Source organism: Elephas maximus, chromosome 24, assembly GCF_024166365.1.
Source record: "Elephas maximus indicus isolate mEleMax1 chromosome 24, mEleMax1 primary haplotype, whole genome shotgun sequence".
NCBI lineage: Eukaryota > Metazoa > Chordata > Mammalia > Proboscidea > Elephantidae > Elephas > Elephas maximus.
In genome coordinates, this window is record NC_064842.1 from 43,293,378 (window position 1) to 43,316,844 (window position 23,467).

Consider the following 23,467-nt stretch of genomic DNA (forward strand, 5'->3'; position numbering starts at 1 on the left):
AGAAACACTTGGTTAGGTTTTAAAATTGGACCTTTTAGCAGTATCTAAAGAATAAACTTCCCAGTGTATAAATCTGTAATACAGTATACTACTACCATGATCTGTCAGATCACACTTAGCTCAAATCTTACCCAACGCCTAGCACAAAGACTAGGGCTAAGTGGAAGTATGCTGTGTTATGGCTGAAGTCACTAAAGTTGGCCAACTCAGGCACTGATTTCATGTATACCATAAAGTGAAACTTCCCAGCAGTAAGATAAGATATAATCTATGGGTACCAACCTAGGACTGAAACTTAAAATTTTAACTTCTCCATCTGCAGGACTATAGCCAACGAAATAAGAAAATGTGACCTGGGCTGTGTAACAATTCCCTAACCTGACAGACGGGAATGAAATTTTAGCTCAAGTCTAACTAGAAAGTGAGATTTACATTTGGAATTTAAGGGTTGCATAACAGCAGTACTTCTGACCTAGGGATGTTGTCTCCATAAGGAATGTAATTTTATTAACAAAGTGGTTGGGTTTATGCAAAGGCAGAATTGATATGAGGGCATAAACAATCAGAAAGTTGCAGTACAGTGAAAGAAAAGGAGGAGAAAAAAGAGAAGAGAAGAGGAGAGAAGAAGAGAAGAGAAGAGAAGAGAAGAGAAGAGAAGAGAAGAGAAGAGAAGAGAAGAGAAGAGAAGAGAAGAGAAGAGAAGAGAAGAGAAGAGAAGAGAAGAGAAGAGAAGAGAAGAGAAGAGAAGAGAAGAGAAGAGAAGAGAAGAGAAGAGAAGAGAAGAGAAGAGAAAAAGTGACTCAAAGGACAACAGAGAACCACACAGGTGAATTTTGTCCCAGGATGGAAGATATTTGCAGTGCCTCTTGAAGATTCTCTGTCAATAGGCCTCAATTATGTTTATCTTTACCACAGAACCTACTGGCACATATGGATGGCTAAAAATGTTGTTGAAAAAATAAGCCTTCTACCCCCAATTAGATGGTGAGCTACTTGAGTATTTCTTTTTCGTATGCTCCTCTCCATCTAGCGCAGTGCTGAGAACTTAGTATCTTTGCTCAAAATTCATTAGTTAATTGGTTTCTCTGCCTTTGGCATCTTTGGTGAAGCACAATTCACAAGGTGGAGACTTCTTTCAGAAATATGTGAGCTGTCCATCCCCTCAAAACAAAGACAATGAAGATCAGAGAGGGATGAGAAGGAAAGGGTACTAACATTTTACCAAATAATGAGGGGATGTACTTGGTGCCCACAATGTGCTGGGAAATACAAGAACAGTCATAAGCCCATCTCGGAAAAGCCTGAACAAATCTGTAGGGATTAGAACAGTTGTTGAATTTATGGTACCCTGGGAACCTCTATTTGTCAAGTGCCATAGAGGCAGCCCTGACACTGGCACAGGTGAAGATGAATTTTCATTCACAGCAGAGAGCCTTTTGACTCCATTAATCCTCAGGGTTTTGATGATGAATTTCTTTCTTTTTTTATTTTATTTATTTTCACTCTAATGCCTCCTCCCACTGCCCTGCAACAGCATGGAAGGAACAGAACAGATGGTGCTTTACGTGGAAGACAGAGGGCTCATGAGGATACAAAGCCTGCCCACTCTGAAATCACATGACTGCATGTGCAAGGAAAAGCCTTGATTTCCCCTGGGAGACACAGATGCAATGATGTTAGTATTCCCAGCAGAGGCAGGGGAGGGGAAGAAGGCTAACGGGCCATTTACAAGGAAGACCACACTTATACCAATATACTCCTCAGCAAGAACCATGTTTAATCACAAAATAACAGGAGGACCAATATCTGGAGATTCAGAAATATGAAGGTAAACTATAGGCAAATAAGGGTTTTCATATGCTGCTACACAAAACCGATTTAGAATGAATTGGTAAGGACACACAGTAGTAGAATGCTGGCCTCTAGTTAACCTGCAATTGGCTCTGACCCAGTTTTAATCGGAAGACGCTAGGATTTACGACCTGCTTAAGGACGGAGTTTGACAACTGCTATAATCAGAAGAGCTGTCAACACAAGGACAGCTGTCTAGCCAAAACGTAATTCATAAAAAATAATAGCTAAATCTCCAAAGACATCCCCAACACTGTCTGTACTCACTAGATTTAGCCATACTTACAGTTTTATGAAAGTCTCAAGAATAGGTTAAGAGTCCTAAAATCAACAAATAAATAGCCATTGAATGCCTACTAAATAACAAGGGTTAAATAATATTAATCGACAAAATGGTTAGAATATGGCCAGCAGGTTGCCTGGCATATAGTAGGTGCTTAATAAATGATAATTATTATATTGCATACAAAACTCTGTTCTGACTACCTTAAAAACTGGCACAAGTCTAGCGACCTAGTAAAAAGAAAATCTAAGTTAAAAATGAATCATTCCTATAAGTGGTTATTAATTAAACTTAAAACATATTAATAAGATAGTCCCTGAGTTGTCAGACTATTTTAGTTTTATATATTTGCAATGCCAAAATCTCTGAAAAAATGATATTTATTTAGTGTTTAATTATCTTGATTATAGCATATGCGGTATTTGTTTTCTTCTTTCTACAATGATTAATATAATCTGAGAGTCAGAAATAGAAGTTGTTTTACTAAATCAATTTTGGGTAAGATTTCTGAGCCAAGAATAATTTTATTAATATCTAAACTCTCAGTGAACAGAAATAAAAATATATAAGCACACAGATGGACATGAATATTGAGATATATATATATTTACTCACAAGTACTGTCTTAAAAAATAGCCTTGATTCACTGACCGAGGGGACCAGTGATAAAGGATTTTCATTAATTTCATTTCTAGAAAATATGATCATCTACAAAATAATGTGTGCTTTAAAGAGGATACCGGGACTGTAAATTATTTATGAAATTACGAAGAGGGCTGAATGTGGCGTTAGGAGATCTGCACAAGTGTCTTGGCTCTATCTGCAACCTGTATCACTCTGTCAAGGTCACTTCACCTCTCTGGACTTTGATTTTCCATTTGCAAATGGGGGAAAATAACACCTCGCTCAGACATTTGTTGGAAAGATCAGAAGAGATTATGTATATGGGAACAGTAACACTACCACTGTATGTTTGTCTAGGTTTAGACTTCTTTTGTGTGTGTGTAAATTTTTTTCATTAAAGTATAAGATACATACAGAAGAGTACCAAAGTCATTATATATATATCTAGGAGTCTCTGGGTGGTACGAACAATTAAATGCTTGGCCGCAGTTCAAGCCTACCCAGAGATACCTTGGAAGAAAAATCCGACAATCTACATCTAAAAAATTAGCCACTGAAAACCCTGTGAAGCACAGTTCTACTGTGATGCACACGAGGTCACTATGAGTAGGAATCGACTGAAGGGGAACTGATTTATCCACCTACCTACCTACCTATCTACCATCTAGTAATTTATCCACACAGCTCAATCAATTTTTATAAGATGAGCACATCTATGTAACTAGCACACAGATAATCAGATCATTATCTGAATCTCAGAGCACCCCTGCGCCATGCTTTCTTCCCGTTGCTACCTCCTGCCCTCCCCTCAAAACAAAACAAAAAACAAAAACAAAACAAGCCCATTGCCGTCGAGTCACTTCCAAGCTTTATTCTGTCTACTAATGCTGGAGCTGCATTTTTGACCTTTATATAAATGAAAGCATATAGCATAAACTCTTTTGTGTCTGCCACCTTGAGCTCAAATTATGTTTACAAGATTCATCCAAGTTGTTGCATGTAGTTGTAGTTCATTCTCATTGCTATATGGCATTCCATTGAACGAATACTCTAGATTATCCTGATTGCATCTTATCATTCCTAAAATGTTTTACCAATGTTCTAGATTCCAGTGTTTTATCAATTCTGGAAATTACCAGTTAATATATCTTTGAATATCGATTCTCCCCTAATCTCTTCTTCTGGAACTCCTATAAAAAATGTTGGACTTCTTCATTCCATTCTCAATGTATTTTACATTTTCCATTGCTTTTATCTTTCTGTCTTGACTTTTTTGGTGCTTTCCTTAGAATTAGCTTTCAGTTCACCAATTCTTTTTTTAAATTTTTAACATCAATTCTCCCCCCCCCCCCCAGTTGTGGTAATTCTACACTTTAACCCATCCACTGAGGTTTTAAACTTTTGTATTTTTTCATTTATTAAAGTTCTAGCTGATTCTCTTTCAAACCCATCTGTTCTTTTTTAGAGTGTCTTGTTCTTGTGTTTTTGATTCCTTGTTTTATATACTTATTCTGATCTTTCTATCCAAAAGCTTTACTGTCTGAAGTTCCTTAAACATAATCCTGTGGTTTATTATGTCTGCTGACATTCACCCAAGAGTATTTTGTAATTTTGAATTGTGAGATCATTTTCAGCAGGGCTTCATTCTGTAGGAATTTTGTGCTGCTTCAGTTGAGAAAGTGTCCCTCCAGAGAAATTTATCATTTGCTTCTGCCAGGTCCCTTGTAGGTAACACGGCCCAAATAATTTATTATATGAATTTCTTGACTTGAGGGTTCCCGGAACAATCAGAGAGTATGAGCTTGAACCCTACACTTGTGTGAGGTGGGTCTTTCTTTTTCACCCAGATTCTGGTCCAATGCAGATTAAATTTGTCTTCCTTCCTTATACCTACGGCCAACTTTTTCAAATCTAATCTTTTACCGAAGTGTTTTTTTGGTAGCCCTTTGAAGGTCCTGGCTTTATGTGCAGGGTCTCAATTCCACTCCCCATCACTTCTGCCTCAAGAAGCCTCAGTTCCAGGTTGGGGTGGCACTGAAGCCCAAGCTCATAGTTTTCCCAGATTAGATACAGTGAGAGTTCACATGCTTATCACTATGGTTATCAAGTTCTTCTTTATTGAGGGGGGAGGTGAAGACGCCTGAGGATTTCCCGTACATAGAAAGGATATTTGGTAAATTTTATCTAGCAAATGTTGTTAGGTGCTGGTGAGTCGGTTTCAACTCACAGTGACCCTATGTACAAGAGAATGAAACACTGCCCAGTCCAGCAGGCGCAAACAAATACTTGTTTAATAAACGAAACACAATTAAAAAGGTAACTCAAATTCATAGTTCCAATACAGCCTATATTTGAATTTAAATTTAATTTTTGAACAGGTAATATATGAATAGGGTTCCAAATACAAAAGACATAAAAGGGCTTATAGGAAAAAGCTTTTTGATCCTATCCCTGTCTTCTAGGCAACCACCATTATTAGGTTTTTGTTTCCTTCCAGAGATATTTTATCAATTTACTAGTGAAAACAAATGTGTATATATATATATATGCAATGAAACAGGTATGGATATACATGTGTATATATAAATCTTCTATAAACATTTTATTTACCATTGCTGAATTTCTTTCAGCTATTTACTTAAAAAAATTATTTTTTTTGGTTGTTGTTGTTTAGAATATACACAGAATGTACATCAATTCAACAATTTCTACATGTATAATTCAGTACGTTGCTTACATTCAAGTTGTGCAACCATTCTCACCCTCCTTTTCCAAACTGTTCTTCCCCCATTAACATATAAACTCGCTGTCCCCTAAACTTCCTATCTAATCTTTTGAGTTGCTGTTGTCAGTTCGATCTCATATAGATAGTTCTTAGGGGAGCACGAGTAGTTTATGAAGGTTCTGATTTCTCCACATTCTCAGTAACCAACATTTACCTGACCTTTTCATTCTAGCCATCCTAGTGGGTGTGAAGTAGTATTTCATTGTGATCTTGATTTGCATTTTGCTGCATTAGTAAATGATGTTGATCATCTTTTCATGTGTTTATCAGCCATTTGTATATCCTTGAAAAAAAAAGTCTATTCAGATCCTTTGTCTATTTTTAAACTGGGTTACTTTTTTAAAAAAAGTTTTATTGTGCTTTAGGTCAAAGTTTACAGTGCAAATTACTTTTTCATTAAAAAATTCATACATAGATTGTTTTGTGACATTGGTTGCAATCCCCAAAATATATCAACACACTCCCCCTTTGCACCCTGGGTCCCCCATGTTCATTTGCCCAGTTTTCCTGTCCCTTCCTGCCTTCTTGCCTTTGCTTTTGCGCAGGAGTTGCCCATTTGGTCTCATATGCTTGATTGAACTAAGAAGCCCATTCCTCACGTGTTATTGCTTGTTTTATAGGCCTGTCTAATCTTTGGCTGAAAGATGGACTTTGGGAGTGGCTTCAGTTCTGAGTTAGCAGGGTGTTCAGTGGCCATAGTCTCAGGGGCTCCTCCAGTCTGTCAGACCAGTGTCTGGTCTTTTTTTGTGAATTTTAATTTTGTTCTACATTTTTCTCCTGCTCTGTCCAGGACACTCCATTGTGATCCCTCTCACAGCAGTTGGTGGTGGTAGCCAGGAACCATCTAGTTCTTCTGGGCTTAGGCTGGTAGAGGCTGCGGTTCATGTGGTCCATTGGTCCTTTGGACTAATATTTTCCTTGTGTCTTTGATTTTTTTCATTCTCCTTTTCTCTGGATGGGACGGGACCAATAGATGTATAGATGGCCGCTCGCGAGCTTTTAAGACCCTAGATGCTACTCACCTAAGTAAGATGTAGAACATTTTCTTTATGAACTATTTTGTCAATTGACCTAGATGTCCCCCTAGACCAGGGTTCCCAGCCCAGAGGCCCAGTAACTTAGTCTGTCAAGGTGTTTGGATATGTCTAGGAAGCTTCTATGACTTTGCCTTGGTCAAGTTTTGATGACTTCCCCTATATTGAGTTGTCTTTCCCTTCCCCAAGGTTAACACTTATCTACTATCTAGTTAGTTATTTCCCGTTCCCACCCTCTCCGCCCTAGTAACCATCAAAGATTGTTTTTTTCTGTATGTAAACTTTTGAGTTTTTATAATAGTGGTCTCATACAATATTTGTCCTTTTGTGATTGACTTCTTTCGCTGAGCCTCATGCCCTTCAGATTTATCCATGTTGTGAGATGTTTCACAGATTCATCATTGCTCTTTATTGTGTAGTATTCCATTGTGTTTATGTACCATAATTTGTTTATCCATTCATCTGCTGATGGGCACTTAGGTTGTTTCCATCTTTTTGCTATTGTGAATAATGCTGCAATGAACAAGGATGTGCATGTCTAGTCGTGTGACAGTTCTTATTTTTCTAGGATATATTCCAGGAGTAGGACTGCCGGATCATATGGTATTTCTATTTGCAGATTTTTAAGGAGGTGCCATATCATTTTCCATCATGGTTGCACAATGCTACATTCCCACTAGCAGTGCATAAGAGTTCCAATCTCCTCACAACCTCTCCAACATTTATTATTTTCTGTCTTATTATTTTTTAATGAGTGCCAGTAATGTTCCCATGAGATGGTATCTCATTATAGTTTTGATTTTCATTTCTCTAATGGCTGATGATTGGGAGCATTTCCTCATGTGTCTGTTAGCCACCTGAATGTATTCTTTGGTCAACTATCTGTTCATATCCTTTGCCCATTTTTTAACTGGATTGTTTGTCTTTTTGTTGTTGAGGTGTTGAAGTATTTTATAGATTTTAGAGATTAGACCCTTATTCGATATAACATAGCCAAAATTTTTTTCCCAGTCTGTAGGTTGTCTTTTTACTCTTTTGGTGAAGTATTTTGATGAGCATAAATATTTAATTTTTAGGTGCTCCCGGCTATCTGTTCATAAGGTTTTCGCCGGCTAATGCTTTTCAGAAGTAGACTGCCGGGTCCTCCTTCCTAGTCTCTCTTAATCTGGAAGCTCAGCTGAAACCTGTCCTCCATGGGTGACCCTGTTGGTATCTGAAAACTGGTGGCATAGCTTCCAGCATCACAGCCACACACAAGCCCCCACACTACGACAAACTGACAGCAGCAGTCAAGAAATCAAAAGACGCGTTGCCTTGGGTAAATCTGCTGTAAAGGACCTCTTTAAAGTGTTGAGGAGCAAAGATGTCACCTTGAAGACTAAGGTGCGCCTGACCCAAGCCATGGTATTTTCAATTGAATCATATGCATGTGAAAGCTGGACAATGAACAGGGAAGCCCGAAGAAGAACTGACACCTTTGAATTGTGGTGTTGGCGAAGAATATTTAATAAACCATGGACTGTCAGAAGAACGAACAAATCTGTCTTGGAAGAAGTACAACCAGAATGCTCCTTGGAAGCAAGGATGGTGAGACTGCATCTTACATACTTTGGACATGTTGTCAGGAGGGATCAGTCCCTGGAGAAGGACATCATGCTTGGCAGAGTACAGGGTCAGCGGAAAAGAGGAAGACCCTCAAAGAGGTGGATTGACACAGTGGCTGCAACAATGAGCTCAAGCATAACAACGACTGTAAGGATGGCTCGGACCGGGCAGTGTTTTGTTCTGTTGTGCATAGGGTTGCTATGAGTTGGAACCGACTTGAGGGCACCTAACGACAACAACAACCCAGTTATCTAGTTTATTTTCTGGTGTTTGTGCTTCGTTAGTTATGGTTTGTATTGTATTTATGCCACATTGTATTGGATTTAGGGCCCCTAGTATTGTTCCTATTTTTTCTTCCATGATCTTTATTGTTTTAGGTTTTATATTTAGGTCTTTGATACATTTTGAGTTAGTGTTTGTGTATGGGTCCTGTTTCATTTTTTTATAGCTGGACATCCAGTTCTGCCAGCACCATTTATTAAAATTACTGTCTTTTCCCCATTTAATAGGCTTTAGTTCTTCATCAAAGATCAGCTGACCATAGGTGGATTTATGTCTGGGTTCTTGATTTTGTTCCATTGGTCTATGTGTCTGTTGTTGTACCAGTACCAGGCTGTTTTGACTACTGTGACTGTATAGTAAGTTCTGAGATCAGGTAATGGGAGGTCTCCTACTTTGTTCTTTTTCTTCATTAATGCTTTGCTTATCTGGTGCCTCTTTCCTTTCCATATAAAGTTGGTCATTAGTTTTTCCACCTCATTAAAGAATGCTGTTGGTATTTGGATCAGGATTGCATTATGTGTATAGATCGCTTTGGGTAGAACTGACATTTTTGCCATGTTGAGTCTTCCTATCCATGAGCATGGTATGCTTTTCCATTTATGTAGGTCTCTTTTGGTTTCTTACAGTAGTGTTTTGTAGTTTTCTTTGTATAAGTCTTTTATGTGTCTAGTTAGACTTATTCCAAAGTGTTTTATCTTTTTGAGGGCTAAAATTTTTTTATTGTAAATGGTATTGTTTTCCTGATATCCGTTTGGGAGTTTTCTTTGTTGGTGTAGAGGAATCCAACTGATTTTGTATGTTGATCTTGTACCCTGCCACTCTGCTGCATTCTTTTATTAGTTCCAGTAGCTTTCCTGTGAAGTCTCTGGGATTTTCCATGTATATGATCACATCGTTTGCAAACAGGGATAGTTTTACTTCTTCCTTTCCAATTTGGATGCCTTTTATTTCTTTTTCATGCCTTATTGCTCTAGCTAGGACTTCCAGCACAATGTTAAATAGGGGTGGTGATAAAGGGCATCCGCTGTCTTGTTTCCATTCTCAGGGGTAATGCTTTCTGCCTCTCTCTGTTGAAAATGATGTCGGCTTTTAGTTTTATATAGATGTCCTTTATTATGTTGAGGAATTTCCCTTCCATTCCTATTTTACTGACAATTTTTATCAAGAATGGGTGTTGGATTTCATCAGATGCCTTTTCTGTGTCAATTGAAATGATCATGTGATTCTCTTCTTTTGTGCTACTTATGTGGTAGATTGCATTGAATGATTTTCTAATATTGAACCATCCTTGCATAACTGGTATGAAACCCACTTGGTCATGGTGTATTATTTTTTTTTTTATATGATCCTGAATTCTGCTGGCTAGAATTTTGTTGAGAATATTCGCATCTATATTCATGAGAGATATTGGTCTGTATCTTCCCTTTTTTGTGGTGTCTTTGCCTGGTTTTAGTATCAGGCTTATGCTAGCTTCATGGAATGAATTAGGGAGTATTCCTTCCTTTTCTATGGTCTGGAATATTTTGAGTTGAATTGGTATCAACTCTTCTCTGAATGTTTGGTAGAATTCTCCAGTAAAAATGCTCTCCAGGCCAGGGCTTTTTTTTTTTTTTTAAATTATTACCTCTTATCTCTTCTCTTGTCATGGGTCTGTTCAGATTTTCTTGGTTTGTGTTAATTTAAGTAGGTAGTGTGTTTCTAGAAATCTGTCCCTTTCTCCTAGGTTCTCAAATTTGTTGAAGCACAATTTTTCATAGTATTGTTATGATCCTTTTTATTTCAGTTGGGTCTGGTATAATGTTCCCCACCTCATTTCTCATTTGTGTTATCTGTTTCCTTTCCTTTTTTTCTTTTGTCAGTTTGGCCAATGGTTTGTTGATGATATTGATCTTTTCAAAGAACCAACTTTTGGTCTTGTAGATTCCTTCTGTTGTTTTTCTGTTTGGGTTACCCTTTTATTATTGAGTTGTAAGACACAAGTCCCTTATCAAAAATGTGATTGAGAAATATTTTATCCCATTCAGATGGCTGTCTTTTCACTTTCTTGATGGTGTCCTTTGAAGCATAAAAGTTTTAAATTTTGATGAAGTCCAGTTTATCTATTTTTTCTTTTGTTACTTATGCTTTTGGTGTCATGTATAAGAATCTTTTTCCAAATCCAAGATCATGAAGATTTACCCCTATATTTCCTTCTAAGAGTTAGAGTTTTAGCTCTTACATTTAGAGCTTTGAACAATTTTGAGTTAATTTTTATTATGGTGTAAGAAAAAAGTTTAATTTCTTTCTTTCACATGTGGCTATCCAGTTGTCCCAGCACCATTTGTTGAAAAGATTATCCTTTTGCTATTGAATGGTCTTGGCACTCTTGTTGAAGATTAGCTGACTGCAGATGCATGGGTTTATTTCTAGACACTCAATTCTATTCCATTGATCTATATATTTGTCCTTATGCCAGTACCACACTGTCTTGGTTACTGCTGCTTTGTAGCAAGTTTTATATTGGGAGGTGTGAGCCCTCCTATTTTGTGTTTTTACTTTTTAACATTGTTTTGGCTATTCAGGGCCCCTTATAACTCCATATAAATTTTAGAACCAGCTTGACAATGTCTACAAAGAAGTCAGCTGGGATTCTATTAGTGATTGTGTTGAATCTGTAGATCAATTTGGGAAGTACTGCCAGCTTCGCAATGTTAAGTGTTCCAATCCACAAACTTTGGGTGTTTTTCCATTTATTTAAGTCTTCTTTAATTTCTTTAAACAATGTTTTGTAGTTTTCAGAGTATAAGTTTTACACTTATTTTGTTAAATTTCTTCTGAAGTTTTTTATTCTTTTTGATGCTATTGTAAATGGAATTTTCTTAATTTTTATTTTCAGATTGTTCATTGCAACTGTATAGAAAGAAATACAACTGAATTTTCTATACTGATCTTGTATCCTGATACCTTTGCTAAACTCATTTATTAGTTCTATTAGTTTTTTAGTGATTCTTAGAATTTTATATTTAGAATATCATGTCATCTGCAAAAAACTATCATCAGTTTTACTTCTTGCTTTTCAATCTATCTATCATCTGTCTATCTCACCTAATTGACCTGGCTAGAATCTCCAATATAATGTGGGCTAGATGTGGTCTAGTTTCTGATCTTTGGAAACCCTGGAGGCGTAGTGGTTAAGTGCTACAGCTGCTAACCAAAAGGTTGGCAGTTTGAATCCACCAGGTGCTCCTTGGAAACTCTATGGGGCAGTTCTACTCTGTTTCTGATCTTAGGGGGAAAGCATTCAGTCCTTCACTATTAAGTATGGTATTAGCTGTGGGTTTTTTGTAGGTGCCTTTTATCAGGTTGAGGAAGTTTCCTTTTATTCCTAGTTTGTTGGGTATTTTTATTACGAAGAGTGTTGGATTTTGTCAAATGGTTTTTCTGCAGCTCTTGAGATGATCATGTGATTTTGTTGTTTATTCTATCTATATGATGTGTTACGTTAATTGATTTTCAGATGTTAAACCAAATTTGAATTCCTGGGATAAATCTCACTTGATCCATAGTGTACAATTATTTATATGTTGTTTGATTTGGTTTGCTAGTATTTTGTTGAGGATTTTTGCATCCATATTGATAAGACATATTGGTCTGTAGTTTTCTTGTGATGTCTTTGTCTGGTTTTTGGTATCAGGATAATAATGGACTCATAAATTGAGTTGGGAAGTGTTCTTCTCACTTCTGTTTTTTGAAATAGTTTGTGAAGAATTGGTATTAAGTACTTTTTAAATGTTTGCAGAATTCAGTGGTGAAGACTTCTGGGCATGGGTTTTTCTTTGTGGGTAGTTTTTAATAACTAATTCAGTCTCTTTACTTGTAATAGGTCTATTCAAATCGTCTATTTCTTCTTGCATAATTTTTTTCTTTTAATTAACTTTTATTGAGCTTCAAGTGAACGTTTACAAATCAAGTCAAACTGTCACATATAAGTTTATATACACCTTACTCTGTACTCCCACTTGCTCTCCCCCTAATGAGTCAGCCCTTCCAGTCTCTCCTTTCGTGACAATTTTGTCAGCTTCCAACTCTCTCTATCCTCCCATCCCCCCTCCAGACAGGAGATGCCAACACAGTCTCAAGTGTCCACCTGATACAAGTAGCTCACTCTTCATCAACATCTCTGTCCTACCCACTGTCCAGTCCCTTTCATGTCTGATGAGTTGTCTTCGGGAATGGTTCCTGTCCTGGGCCAACAGAAGGTTTGGGGACCATGACCACCGGGATTTCTCTAGTCTCAGTTAGATCATTAAGTATGGTCTTTTTGTGAGGATTTAGGGTCTGCATCCCACTGATCTCCTGCTCCCTCAGGGGTTCTCTGTTGTGCTCCCTGTCAGGGCAGTCATCGGTTGTGGCCAGGCACCAACTAGTTCTTCTGGTCTCAGGATGACGTAGGTCTCTGGTTCATGTGGTCCTTTCTGTCTCTTGGGCTCTTAGTTATCATGTGACCTTGGTGTTCTTCATTCTCCTTTGATCCAGGTGGGTTGAGACCAATTGATTCTTGCATCAGTTTTGGTAGTTTGTGTCTTTCTGGGAATTTGTCCATTTCATTTATCTAATTTGTTGTTGGACAATTATTCATAGTATTCCTTTACAATCCTTTTTATTCCTGTAACGTCGGTCATAATATCCCCCCTTTCATTTCTGGTTCAACTAACTTGAGTCTTCTCTCTTTTTTTCTTATCAGTCTAGCTAAAGGTTTGTGAATTTTGTTGATCTTTTCAAAGAAGCAGTTTTTTTAGTTTTTCTATTCTCTATTTCATTATTCTGCTCTAATCTTTATTATTTCTTTCATTTTTTTTGCTTTAGGTTAGTTTGCTCTTTTTTTTTTTTTTTTTCCCAATATCTTAAGGTGGAAGGTTAGGCTATTGATTTGAGATCTTTTTTCTTTCCTAACATAGGCATTTACAGCTATAAATTTCCTTCTAAACACTGCTTTAATTGCATCCCATAAGTTTTATTATGTTGTGTCTTCATTTTCATTCATCTCAAAGTGTTTTATGATTTCCCTCCTGAATGCACTGGTTACTTAGGAGTTTGTTGTTTAATTTCTACCTATTTGTGAGTTTCCCCAATTTTTTCCTATTATAATTTTCACTACTTTCACTGGGCAGTGGGGGTCACTGGATCTCTTCACACTCTCACGCCAGAAGCTGATCTCTGCCGCCTTCATTATTACAGCTTTAAAATAACATCTTGATATTTGAGAGAGCGAGTTCCTCTTTTTTCTTCTTTTTCAAATTAATTGCCTTAGATATTCTTGACTCTTTGTTCTTCCATATGAATTCTGGAACAAGCTTGTTAAATTCCACAAAAAACCTGCTGAGATTCTTATAAACATCCTCTGAATTTATATTTTCGCTTGTGGAGAGCTAATTTTTATGATACCAAGTCTTCCCATTCTTTCCTTTTACTACTTAGGTCTTTAAAAAATATATTTTAAAAAAGTATTGTAATTTTTTTCTATAAAGGTTTTACATGCCTGTTGTTAGGTTGGTTCCTAGCATTCTGTTGCTATTGTAAATAATATCTTTAAATTTTTTTATTTTCTATCTCTTAGAATTGGTCTTTAAGAATGTAATTGATTTTTTAAATTGATGTTTTATTCAGCAACCTTGGTAAATTATAAGTTTTAATAATTTGTAGAGTTTATTGTATATTCTGTGTAGCTAATTATGTTGTTTGAGAATAATGATAATTTTGTTTCTCTTTATCCATTCCATGCACCTTGTATGTCTTTTGCTTTTCTTCTGTGTATTTTAGAATTCTGATACAATCCTAAATAGAAGCAGTCATGATAGGCATTCTTTTCTTGTTCCTGATTTTAATGAGATTGCTTCAAATAGTTCATCTTTAATAATCGTATTTGCTCTAGGTTTCTGATATATAAATTCATCAGGTTATGGAAGTGTTCTTCCATTCCTAGTTTATTAAGAGTTTTAATCACGAATAAGAATATTGGCAAATATTTACAGAGTATGTGCCAGGCATGGGACCTTGTTCTAAGTACTTTGCACAGATTAACTCATTATATGCTCATAACAAACCTCTGAGTTTATTATCTCTATTTCACCATGAGTAAACTGAGGTACAGTGAAGTTAAATAATCTGTCCAAGGTCAAAAGTGGAATTACAACTTGAACTGAAAGTCTGGCTTAAGAGCCTGAGGTCTTAACCAATTTTCTACACTGCTGCTTAGAATGAGTGCTGAATTTCCTCAAATGCTTTTTGTGCATTTGATTTGATCATATAGTTTTCATCTAATTTGCTAATGTGATAAATTACATTAATAAAAATTTTAAATGTTAAATCATTCTTGAATACCTGGGATAAACCCAGCTTGGTCATGGCATATCTTTCTTCAAAAAATTTATTGCTGGATTTCATCTGCTAATGTTTTATTTAGGGATTTTTTTCATCTATGTTCAAAAGTGAGACTGACTCACAATTTTTCTCTTCTTCTGCTGGCTTTGGTACCTAGGTTATACTAGCTAAATTCATAAATAAGTTGGGGCATGCAATTGGTGACACTTCAATCTTAATTATGAAGCTGAAAGTATTTCTTGTAGGAGAGATTCTAGGTCCTTCAGTGACAATGATTAGCATCTTAGTTGTCAACAACAGTATCAAGAATGAAATAATAAATTTTCAAAGGGGGGGGTTGGACGAGCCTTTATTACTGTCGATAATACAGAAATGCTCAATTTACTATGAATGTACCCGTAAGAATTTTAACATCTCTCCACCTTTACAGTCTATTAATATATGTTTTTTAAACAAAAAAGTTATTGTGCCTCTCCTAGCTGTGAGGCACTTTTCTAAGCACTATGGATATAGTGTTGTATAGACAAGGCTGAAATAAACAGTTTTGATTATTATTATTAATAATTTAGAAATGGCTTACCATAATGTAGAGCTGTTTGGCCTTCATTGTCCTATAAAAAGAAATAATAAATTTTAGAAGTCTAAATAATAAAAACATGGAAGTACAAAAGTTATACTGTGGAGTATAAGGTATATCTGATATATCAAAGTTTCATAAGTTTATCAGGCACAGTTGAGCCAGTTGAGCCTCACAGTAACTTCTGGCAAAGCTCTCTATCACGGAGAACAGGGGAACATTGAATGGCAACTTGTGCGCTGCAACAGTAGAGTGACGAGATAATCAGATCTGCAGATAAATCCAAGGGAAGAGCGGGTTTAAGGAGTTAAAATGTAGCAGTTTGATTATCCGACAGGTGGCAGAAAAGCTGACACTGTACACCGTTTATCTTGATGTGTATTAGAATGTGTTCGTTTTCCAAGCTTGTTCTGAAGTCTAAGAAGTGTGTGGTTTACAGTGAGAATGAGCTGACAGCTTTTTAACCCCTTTTCAAAGATTCACAAATTCCAGGCTCATAAATATTAGAGGTTTCTTAAGCAGATAAAATATCATATGGAAGTGTAAAAATATGCAAAGTCCCAGAAGTTTTTAAGAAAGTCTAAAGTTCCCATACAATACTCAGGAAACTCTAGGCATTTCAGTTAAAAATGTTTGTTTTAAAACCAAAGTATTGTAACTATATGTACTAATTACAGCACAGATGAGTACTTTTTAGCAATGTTATGTCTTAAGTCGACAGCAGCCAATCACATCATGTGAGCAACAAATAATCACGACTGAACACAGGTGAAAAGTAGAATTTAGTAATTAATTTGATACGTACTTAGTAATATGCATGGCCATTATTATTCCCCTGGTAATTAACTGTAAATAACTTGGAGAAAGTGGTATTATAACTTAAACCACACCAGTCTTTGGCACCCTGTATTTGCCTTTCCTACTTCCCAAAAGCTGGATGTGGGGTGGGAGTTGGCTCCCAGAACTTATTGGCTATGGTCTCCCTATTTAATCTCCTACGAAGGGAAGAAAGAAGCTGACACAGGGATCTCTGGTTCAGATAGATAGTAAGAAAAAAGCCAAGGTGGGTAGTCAACAGAGGCAGTAAGGAAAAAGCCATTCCTTAAGAGCTTCTTAACGGCTAGAGAAGCTTGGCAGAGATGACAACTGGTGGGAGTGGGGTGGAAAGGGGTACAACTCTGAGGCAATGTAGTTAAATGAAATTGTTTTCCTAAACAGAAAATGGAAGATCTACTCGAAGGTAAGGAATGTATGTGTGTGTGTGGGAGGTGGTGGGAGAGGGAATATGAAAGAAGTAGTTTTGAGGGACCCTGGGAGTAGAGCAGACTTGGCTGAGGTGTAACAGTGGCTAAGTTTGATATGTTCATCAAGCATCACAAAGATAATAAAGTGTAAGGGGAGTGAAGATGGAAAGAAGTATCAAGAAGTGAGAAAGCCTAAGAGAAATTTTTGCCTACTTCTTGTCTTTTCTAGATAGCTTCCTTACCCTGCTCCCCTTTGCCTTGCCGTGCCTAGAGGTTAAGGGCAGGTAGGAGAGAAAGCTGAGGCCACTATAATGAACAGGACCTGAGAGATGCTTATTCAGGGCGGCATGACAAGGTGTTGTGCTCTGCAGTATTTTGTCTTGCCTGGCTATAGCCAAGGGCAATTTCACAAGAACTGTACTGACCATTATGGCTTGAGACTCACATCTACTTTGCCAGTTTCCAATGTTAATCAGTAAAAGTGTATGTATGTGTGCATGTATGTGTGTGTGTCTGTGTACATATTTACATACTGGTATTTATAGTTTAAATGTGAATGCCCAGCAACAGAAAACAAGTTCAGAAAGGGCTTACTCTTCCGCAATTTCAGGACTCTGAAAGTTCTGTTTTTCACAATCACCCATCTTAAGAAAACTTAGTTCTGTTGCTATTTGTGAGTAACTTTCAGGCTTAATCACCATGCTCATATATACTCAAAGTTCATTTAGCCCCTTTCAATTTCTAATTGCTTATTTTCACAAGGGAAAAAGAATAATTAATTCCTTTTAATTACCTGTACCAATGAATATTAAATCTCCATGTCTCATTTAGTGTTCTAGGCACTGGAAACACAGAGGTGAATGAGACAGACAAGGTACCTGACGTCATAAATCTTACATTCTAGTGGAGGGAGGCAATAAGCAAATAAATATATTTAATGATAGGTAGTGACAAGTGCTCTGAAAAAATAAAGCTGAGTAAGGGACTAGAGTAATTTTTTTTAGGCAGGGAAGGACTCTATGAGAAGGTATGTTTACATAGTGAACTGGTGATGGTTCTAGGGTGGCCATGTGACCCAAGCTGTGCAAACCATAGCATCCATCACCCTCCTGGTATAGAAGTATGTGACTTGAGTAATGTCAGTTAGAGTTTACTTTTCAAAATGGAGCTGGGGGGTGGAGGTGTGTGCTCAGAGAAGGCCCTTTCTTCTTTCATCAAAGGCAAAGGTGTAAAGGTGTAAGCCAAGCACTGCAAGTGGACATGTTCTTCACTTCTTGGAGGAAAGCAGTCTGTAATAGGAGATAATAAAATAATCCCAAAGAAAGTAGAGGTGAGAGAATGAGTTTCTGGTTCCCATCATTTCAATTACATCTTAGCCTTTCTTGGTTAAGTGAGCCAACAACAAAATACTCCTTAGACAAATGTGAATTTTTTTTTTTGTCACTTGCAAACAAAAGTCCTAACTAATACAGAACGCAAGGCACTTCCTGACCCAAGCCTGGCTCATCTCCCTCCCAATTCCTTCTCCTCCGAAGTCTGTGACTGCCAATTCCCGATCAGAACACCTATCTGGCCCCCACAGCTGCACATGCTCTTCTCTCTCCTTGAAATCTGCCCTCTGGTCTTTGAAAGATAGTGTCTTAAGAGCGGTCTTTGATGTATATGATCATTTTAAACTGACTACTTTTACAGTCCCTGTATTTCTTTTGAAGGAGCCCTGATGGTGTAGTGGTTAAAGTGCTCAGCTGCTAACCAAAAGGTCAGTGGTATGAACCCAACAGCTGCTCCTTGGAAGAAGGATGTGGCAGCCTACTTCCATAAAGATTATAGCCTTAAGAACCCTATAGAGCAGTTCTACTCTGTCCTATGGGGTTGCTAACTGACTTGAGTTTAAGGGTATATTTCTTTTAGGATCTCCAGTATGGGGTTTGACGAGCTTCTTGGACAGGTATCATCTTGTCTTTCACGGTATCAGGGAAGTTTTCTGCCAGCAAATCTTCAACAATTCTCTGTTTTTTTTGTTATCCCTTCCTGTTCTGGTACTCCAGTCACTCATAGGTTTTTCCTCTTGATAGTGTCCCACATAATTCTTAGAGTTTCATTTTTTTAAATTCTTCAATCTGACTTTTCCTCAAATAAACTGGTGTCAAGGGATTTATCTTCAATCTCATTAATTCTGACTTCCATTGCCTCAATTCTGCTCCTATGACCTTTTATTGAGTTGTCTAATTCTGAAATTTTATTGTTAATCTTTTGGATTTCTCTCTATAGTTCCCAGCAGCCTGTTAAATTTGTCATTCTGTTCTTGTATTATTTTCCTGAATTCCTCCATTGTTTTGTCTGTGTGGTTCTTGGCTTGCTCTGAGTTTTGCCTGATCTACTTCTTGATCTCTTGAAGAGCTCTGTGTATTAATTTTTTGAATTCTAACTCCAGTAATTCCAAGATTTTATCTTCTTCTGGAAGGTTTCCTGGTTCTTTGTTTTGGAGGCTTGCTGGAGCCATCTTGACCTGCTTCTTTATGTGATTTGATATTGACTGTTGTCTGCGAGCCACCAATAAGTTATTATATTTATTTATTGTACGTTTGCTTACTGTGTCCTAACTTTTTGTTTTGATATGCCCAAGTAGGCTGGGTGTGTGAGCTGCTTTGGTTACTGGTGTCTCTGAAGCTCTCATATCCTGTCACCAGGTGGTTAGAGCAGCTACTAGGTGTGTGAGCCCAGGAGTCTGTTCACTTTTCTTTTGAGGTTTCAGCTCAGGTGTCCAGGTCGTCAGTCAGCAAGTGTGTGCTGCAGACTCTCACTAAAGTTCTAGATGGACAGGGCTGTGTAGGGGCCTTTGGAGCAGGCACAGGTATCTGGCTACGGTGGGAGGCAGGGGGCTGGTGGCTGCCCCTGAGTGCCTGAGTGGAAGACATGTCCCCGTTCCTAGAGTGCGTAGGTGAGTGAGTTTTGTAGCTAGACTTCGGGTACCCAATGCTGTTGGCTATAAGGACTGGAAGCCACCATTTATTCTTAGACCCTTGTCCTGGGTGGCTAGATGGAATGGATGATACTGCCAGCCCTCACGCCCCTGGGTGAGGACCCTGCTTAATGGGCAGGGTGGTGTCAAATGTTGTGAATCTGCAACTGCTCTTTGGCTGCTGCAGCTGAAAACAGGCTTCAGGTGTACACCCTATTGTTCTATGCCAATGAGGGTCTACGCTGTTGAATTGACCCACACAGGTCTAAGTAGGGGTGAAGGGTGCTAGAAGTCGATGGACCCCTTATGCCAGTGCCTAGGCAAAGGGGTAGTGCCTGCCCTAAGCTCCTGGCTTAGGGGGTGTGGTGATTCTTTAAAGCTGCAAGACTGGTCTGGGCGAGGATAGTCCTGAGCTCCTGGTTTAGGGAGCTAGACATTAATGAGGGACTACGGTGTTGAATCGGTCCCCATGGGTCTATATTTCTTTTATCTGAAATCAGGGAGGGGAGGTAGGGTAATGCTAAATGTATTTGTTGTGGGGGCTGCCATTTACTCTTTATAGATTGCTTCCTTTTGTGTGTGCCTTCTAATTCTGGACTGTGAATTCATTTTAAGTGGGAACTTTATCTGTGAAAAGTTCTGTGTTGTGCTCCCTGGATAGAAGGTCTGTCCCTCCAGAATGATTTTACTCTTATTTCTGTCAGGCACCACAGAGATATTATCAGTCTTAGATCCCTTATGCTGATTTCTTATCTTAGGGATTTTTGAACATTTAAGTCATGTAAATTTTAAAAGGGTAGCCACCCACCCCTCTATGCCTAGACTTGGAGCACCGGCCAAGACAAACTCTCTATGATTATTGAGACTGGCAAATCCTTTCAGGGCATCCCAGTGTTGGTTAAACTTAGCATTTGTTAAAGGTTTGTTTTTAAATCTTATTTAAAAGGTTACTACTTTGTTTTTTAGGTGTGGTTGTTTTGGCCCTTGGAGAGTTACCTTGCTTTTTTGTAAGCTCTGCCATGCATTTAGAAGGATGTTTGTAATATTTTATTCAGCATCTCCGGGTGTTTTGTCATGGGGGACTATTCAAATTATTCAGTCTGGAATCTTCCAGGAAAAAGTAACTCCCTCGACCTTTGAGACTCAGCTCATCTTTTCCAGAAAACCTTTCCTGACTCCTCAGGTAAGCTTAGGTGCCCCTTTTTTCTAACAACTGTGGAAGAGCATGTACTAAATGTACTTGTCCACCTCTTCCTCTAAGACTATAAGCTTCTGTAGGCAAGTACTGTATCTTTCATCAGGTGCCAATCACAGTGTCTGGAATATAGTATGCACAATAAATGTTTATGAAATAATGAATACATTAATCATTCTTCATTAGTTTATTTTTTAACCTCTTAATTTTCCTTTTACTTGAACTCTCTTAAAAAATTCCCCACTATGAAGCAAGGTGTATATAAGGTTTTGTGTGAGAGATTGACTTGATTTGTAAACTTTCACTTAAAGCATAATAAAAATTAAAAAAAAAAAAATTCCCCACATATTTCCTATAGTGGGACTGTAACACCAAACATAATAACCCAACAAGGGCCTACAGTGTGAACAGGAGACTAACTTCAGTTAAAAAAAAAAGTTACAAGGTACAAAATCACTACTATATTCTGTTTGACTTCTGAGTTCTTTTTTCTTCACATGTGCACAGAACAAGTTACTGTCTCCTCAATTTATACAGATTATTTATCTCCTCACAGACTATGCACTAATTCTTCCTTACTTATTTTTCATCATGTCCCCATTTTATACATAATTAATTTCTTTGAGGATTTAGTTTTCTATCTCTAAATTGGGTACCCTATCAAATATAAGTATACTTTTTTATTCTACCGACTGAGGTACTGATGAAAATATTAAATAATTAGCTCAGAACTGATACATGTGAAACACCATTTATTTTTATTCCCTTATTTAATACTAAGTCACTGATAACACTACTGTTACCTGTACATAAAACTGTAGCCAAGTACTGATTTTTTTCTATGGCTAAATGAATTTTACCAAACTGAATCAAAAGCCTTAATTCCAAGTAAAGATATATATGTTTTGCAGTCATGGAAATAACATGTTTCCTAGCTGTTCTCTATAAGTAGAAAATTCTCCTAAGAGTTACTGGATTTCTTTTTTAGTAACCATAGTAATTCTGATACTAATTCAATTCAGACTTGATCCACCATCTCTACTAACGTTAGTTCTAAAGATAACAGTAGTCCTGCAGCATGAACCATGAAAGGAGTAACAGAGCTGCACAGTGGGGCTGGATTTTCCCACGTTGTAGCTAATGAGAGATTTTGTTCCTATTCAGTAAATTGGTGTTTAATATATAAATTTTACTTTAAAAAATAGTGTTTCAAGTGAATATATGATAAGGTAGGCAGTAAAACAAATTGGTTGGAGGAATTAGAAGTACTGATACAAATTACAAGTTAGCAGTATAGTTTGGGATAATTTTTAATATTAATTCTAAGCTTAGAATGTGTTGCTTCTGCATCTATGAGATCTGTGACTCTGTAATAGAAGGTGATTAAGCTAATCTGATATTTTAGAAGTTTGCAAATTCACTTTATGGTTATTTTTCTAAGAAGTTTTCTAGATCGGTAAGTTTAGCCTTTGGCTAAACTTAGGGATAGGCCTTTCTCTGCTAAAAAAAAAAAAAAGAAAAGAAAAAGTAGGTGTATAGTAACACCTCATTTGGCTGGCATCTTTAGAGAATGAGGCATTTTATGTCAGCAGATTTTTTAGATAATTGGAATGCTACCCTTCAAGTGGCCAAACATTAAAAACACCCTTATAAACTCTTATGTAATTCTTTCCAAAACATTTTACTTACTTATGGAGAATAGGGAAGATAATCTACATGAAGAAAACGGGAGATAATTTAACTTTTTTTTTTTTTTTTATGATTCAGTGTTATCGTCATAAACTAAGTCCCTCAAGAGCAGCTACTATTTACTGTTGTATCTCCATGCCTAGAACCACGCCAGGTACCAAATAAATGGCTGGGATTATGAGTGAACAAAAAACATCATTTATTGCACATGCTACAACATAAATGATGCCTCTCCAAGGCGTCCAAGTATATAATACGGCTATTTGGCTTCTCACTAAATGGCCCCAGACTACCAGTGTTTTTTGTTGAATTGGATTTTAGCCTTTTTTTTTTTTTTTTAAATAACTTTTCCACAGCCATAGGATTATCAAGTAGCCTTTAGTACTATCAGTGTGCCCAAATCCTTCACATCTTTTTACTTGTAAACTGCTGAGGGATGAAAATTAGACAAGTTTCTCAAGTTGTGTCTAAAATTAGAAATAGTCTCTGAGTGATGGTTTGGAGATGGCCTCACATGATTTGCAGCAAGGTTTATCACAGATCCCTGTATTTTATTTTCATGTTGTTTTATCTTGATTTGGGGCTATATTCTCAATCAGAGATTTTCAATGGAATGGAAACTTTTGTTCAAATGGAATCTACAGTGACAAATAAATGAAGCAATTATAAAAGTGGCACTTTGCTCTGGCTGAGAAGGGGAGCAACCTGGAGCCCTTGTACTCTTGGCATTCTTGCCTCACCACCAATTGCTGGCAGTTATCACCAGAAGGGACTCCATTGTGCGGAGTTTGAAAATCACTTTCTAGAGACTGAGGTTGCTGGGTAACAAATCTCTGGATAAGTTAGCTGTCACTGTTTCACTGGCTCTCTTTCCATCTCTGGACATTTGTCTAACCCTCCACAAAATAGCAGAACTAACTTGTTAATCGACAATTGTAACTTTTTCTGACCAGACCGCTCACCATTTTGTTAATGG

General features: G+C 37.3%; 1 protein-coding gene across 1 annotated transcript in view; it reads right to left on the reverse strand.

The window, feature by feature from the left end:
• The window catches only part of ACBD6 (acyl-CoA binding domain containing 6), a 290,459-nt gene that overhangs the window by 26,497 nt on the left and 240,495 nt on the right, over window positions 1-23,467 (reverse strand). Inside the window, exon 7 of the mRNA XM_049868483.1 lies at window positions 15,405-15,435. Within this exon, the coding sequence (XP_049724440.1) occupies window positions 15,405-15,435 (31 nt within the window). The remainder of the gene's footprint in view (window positions 1-15,404; window positions 15,436-23,467) is intronic.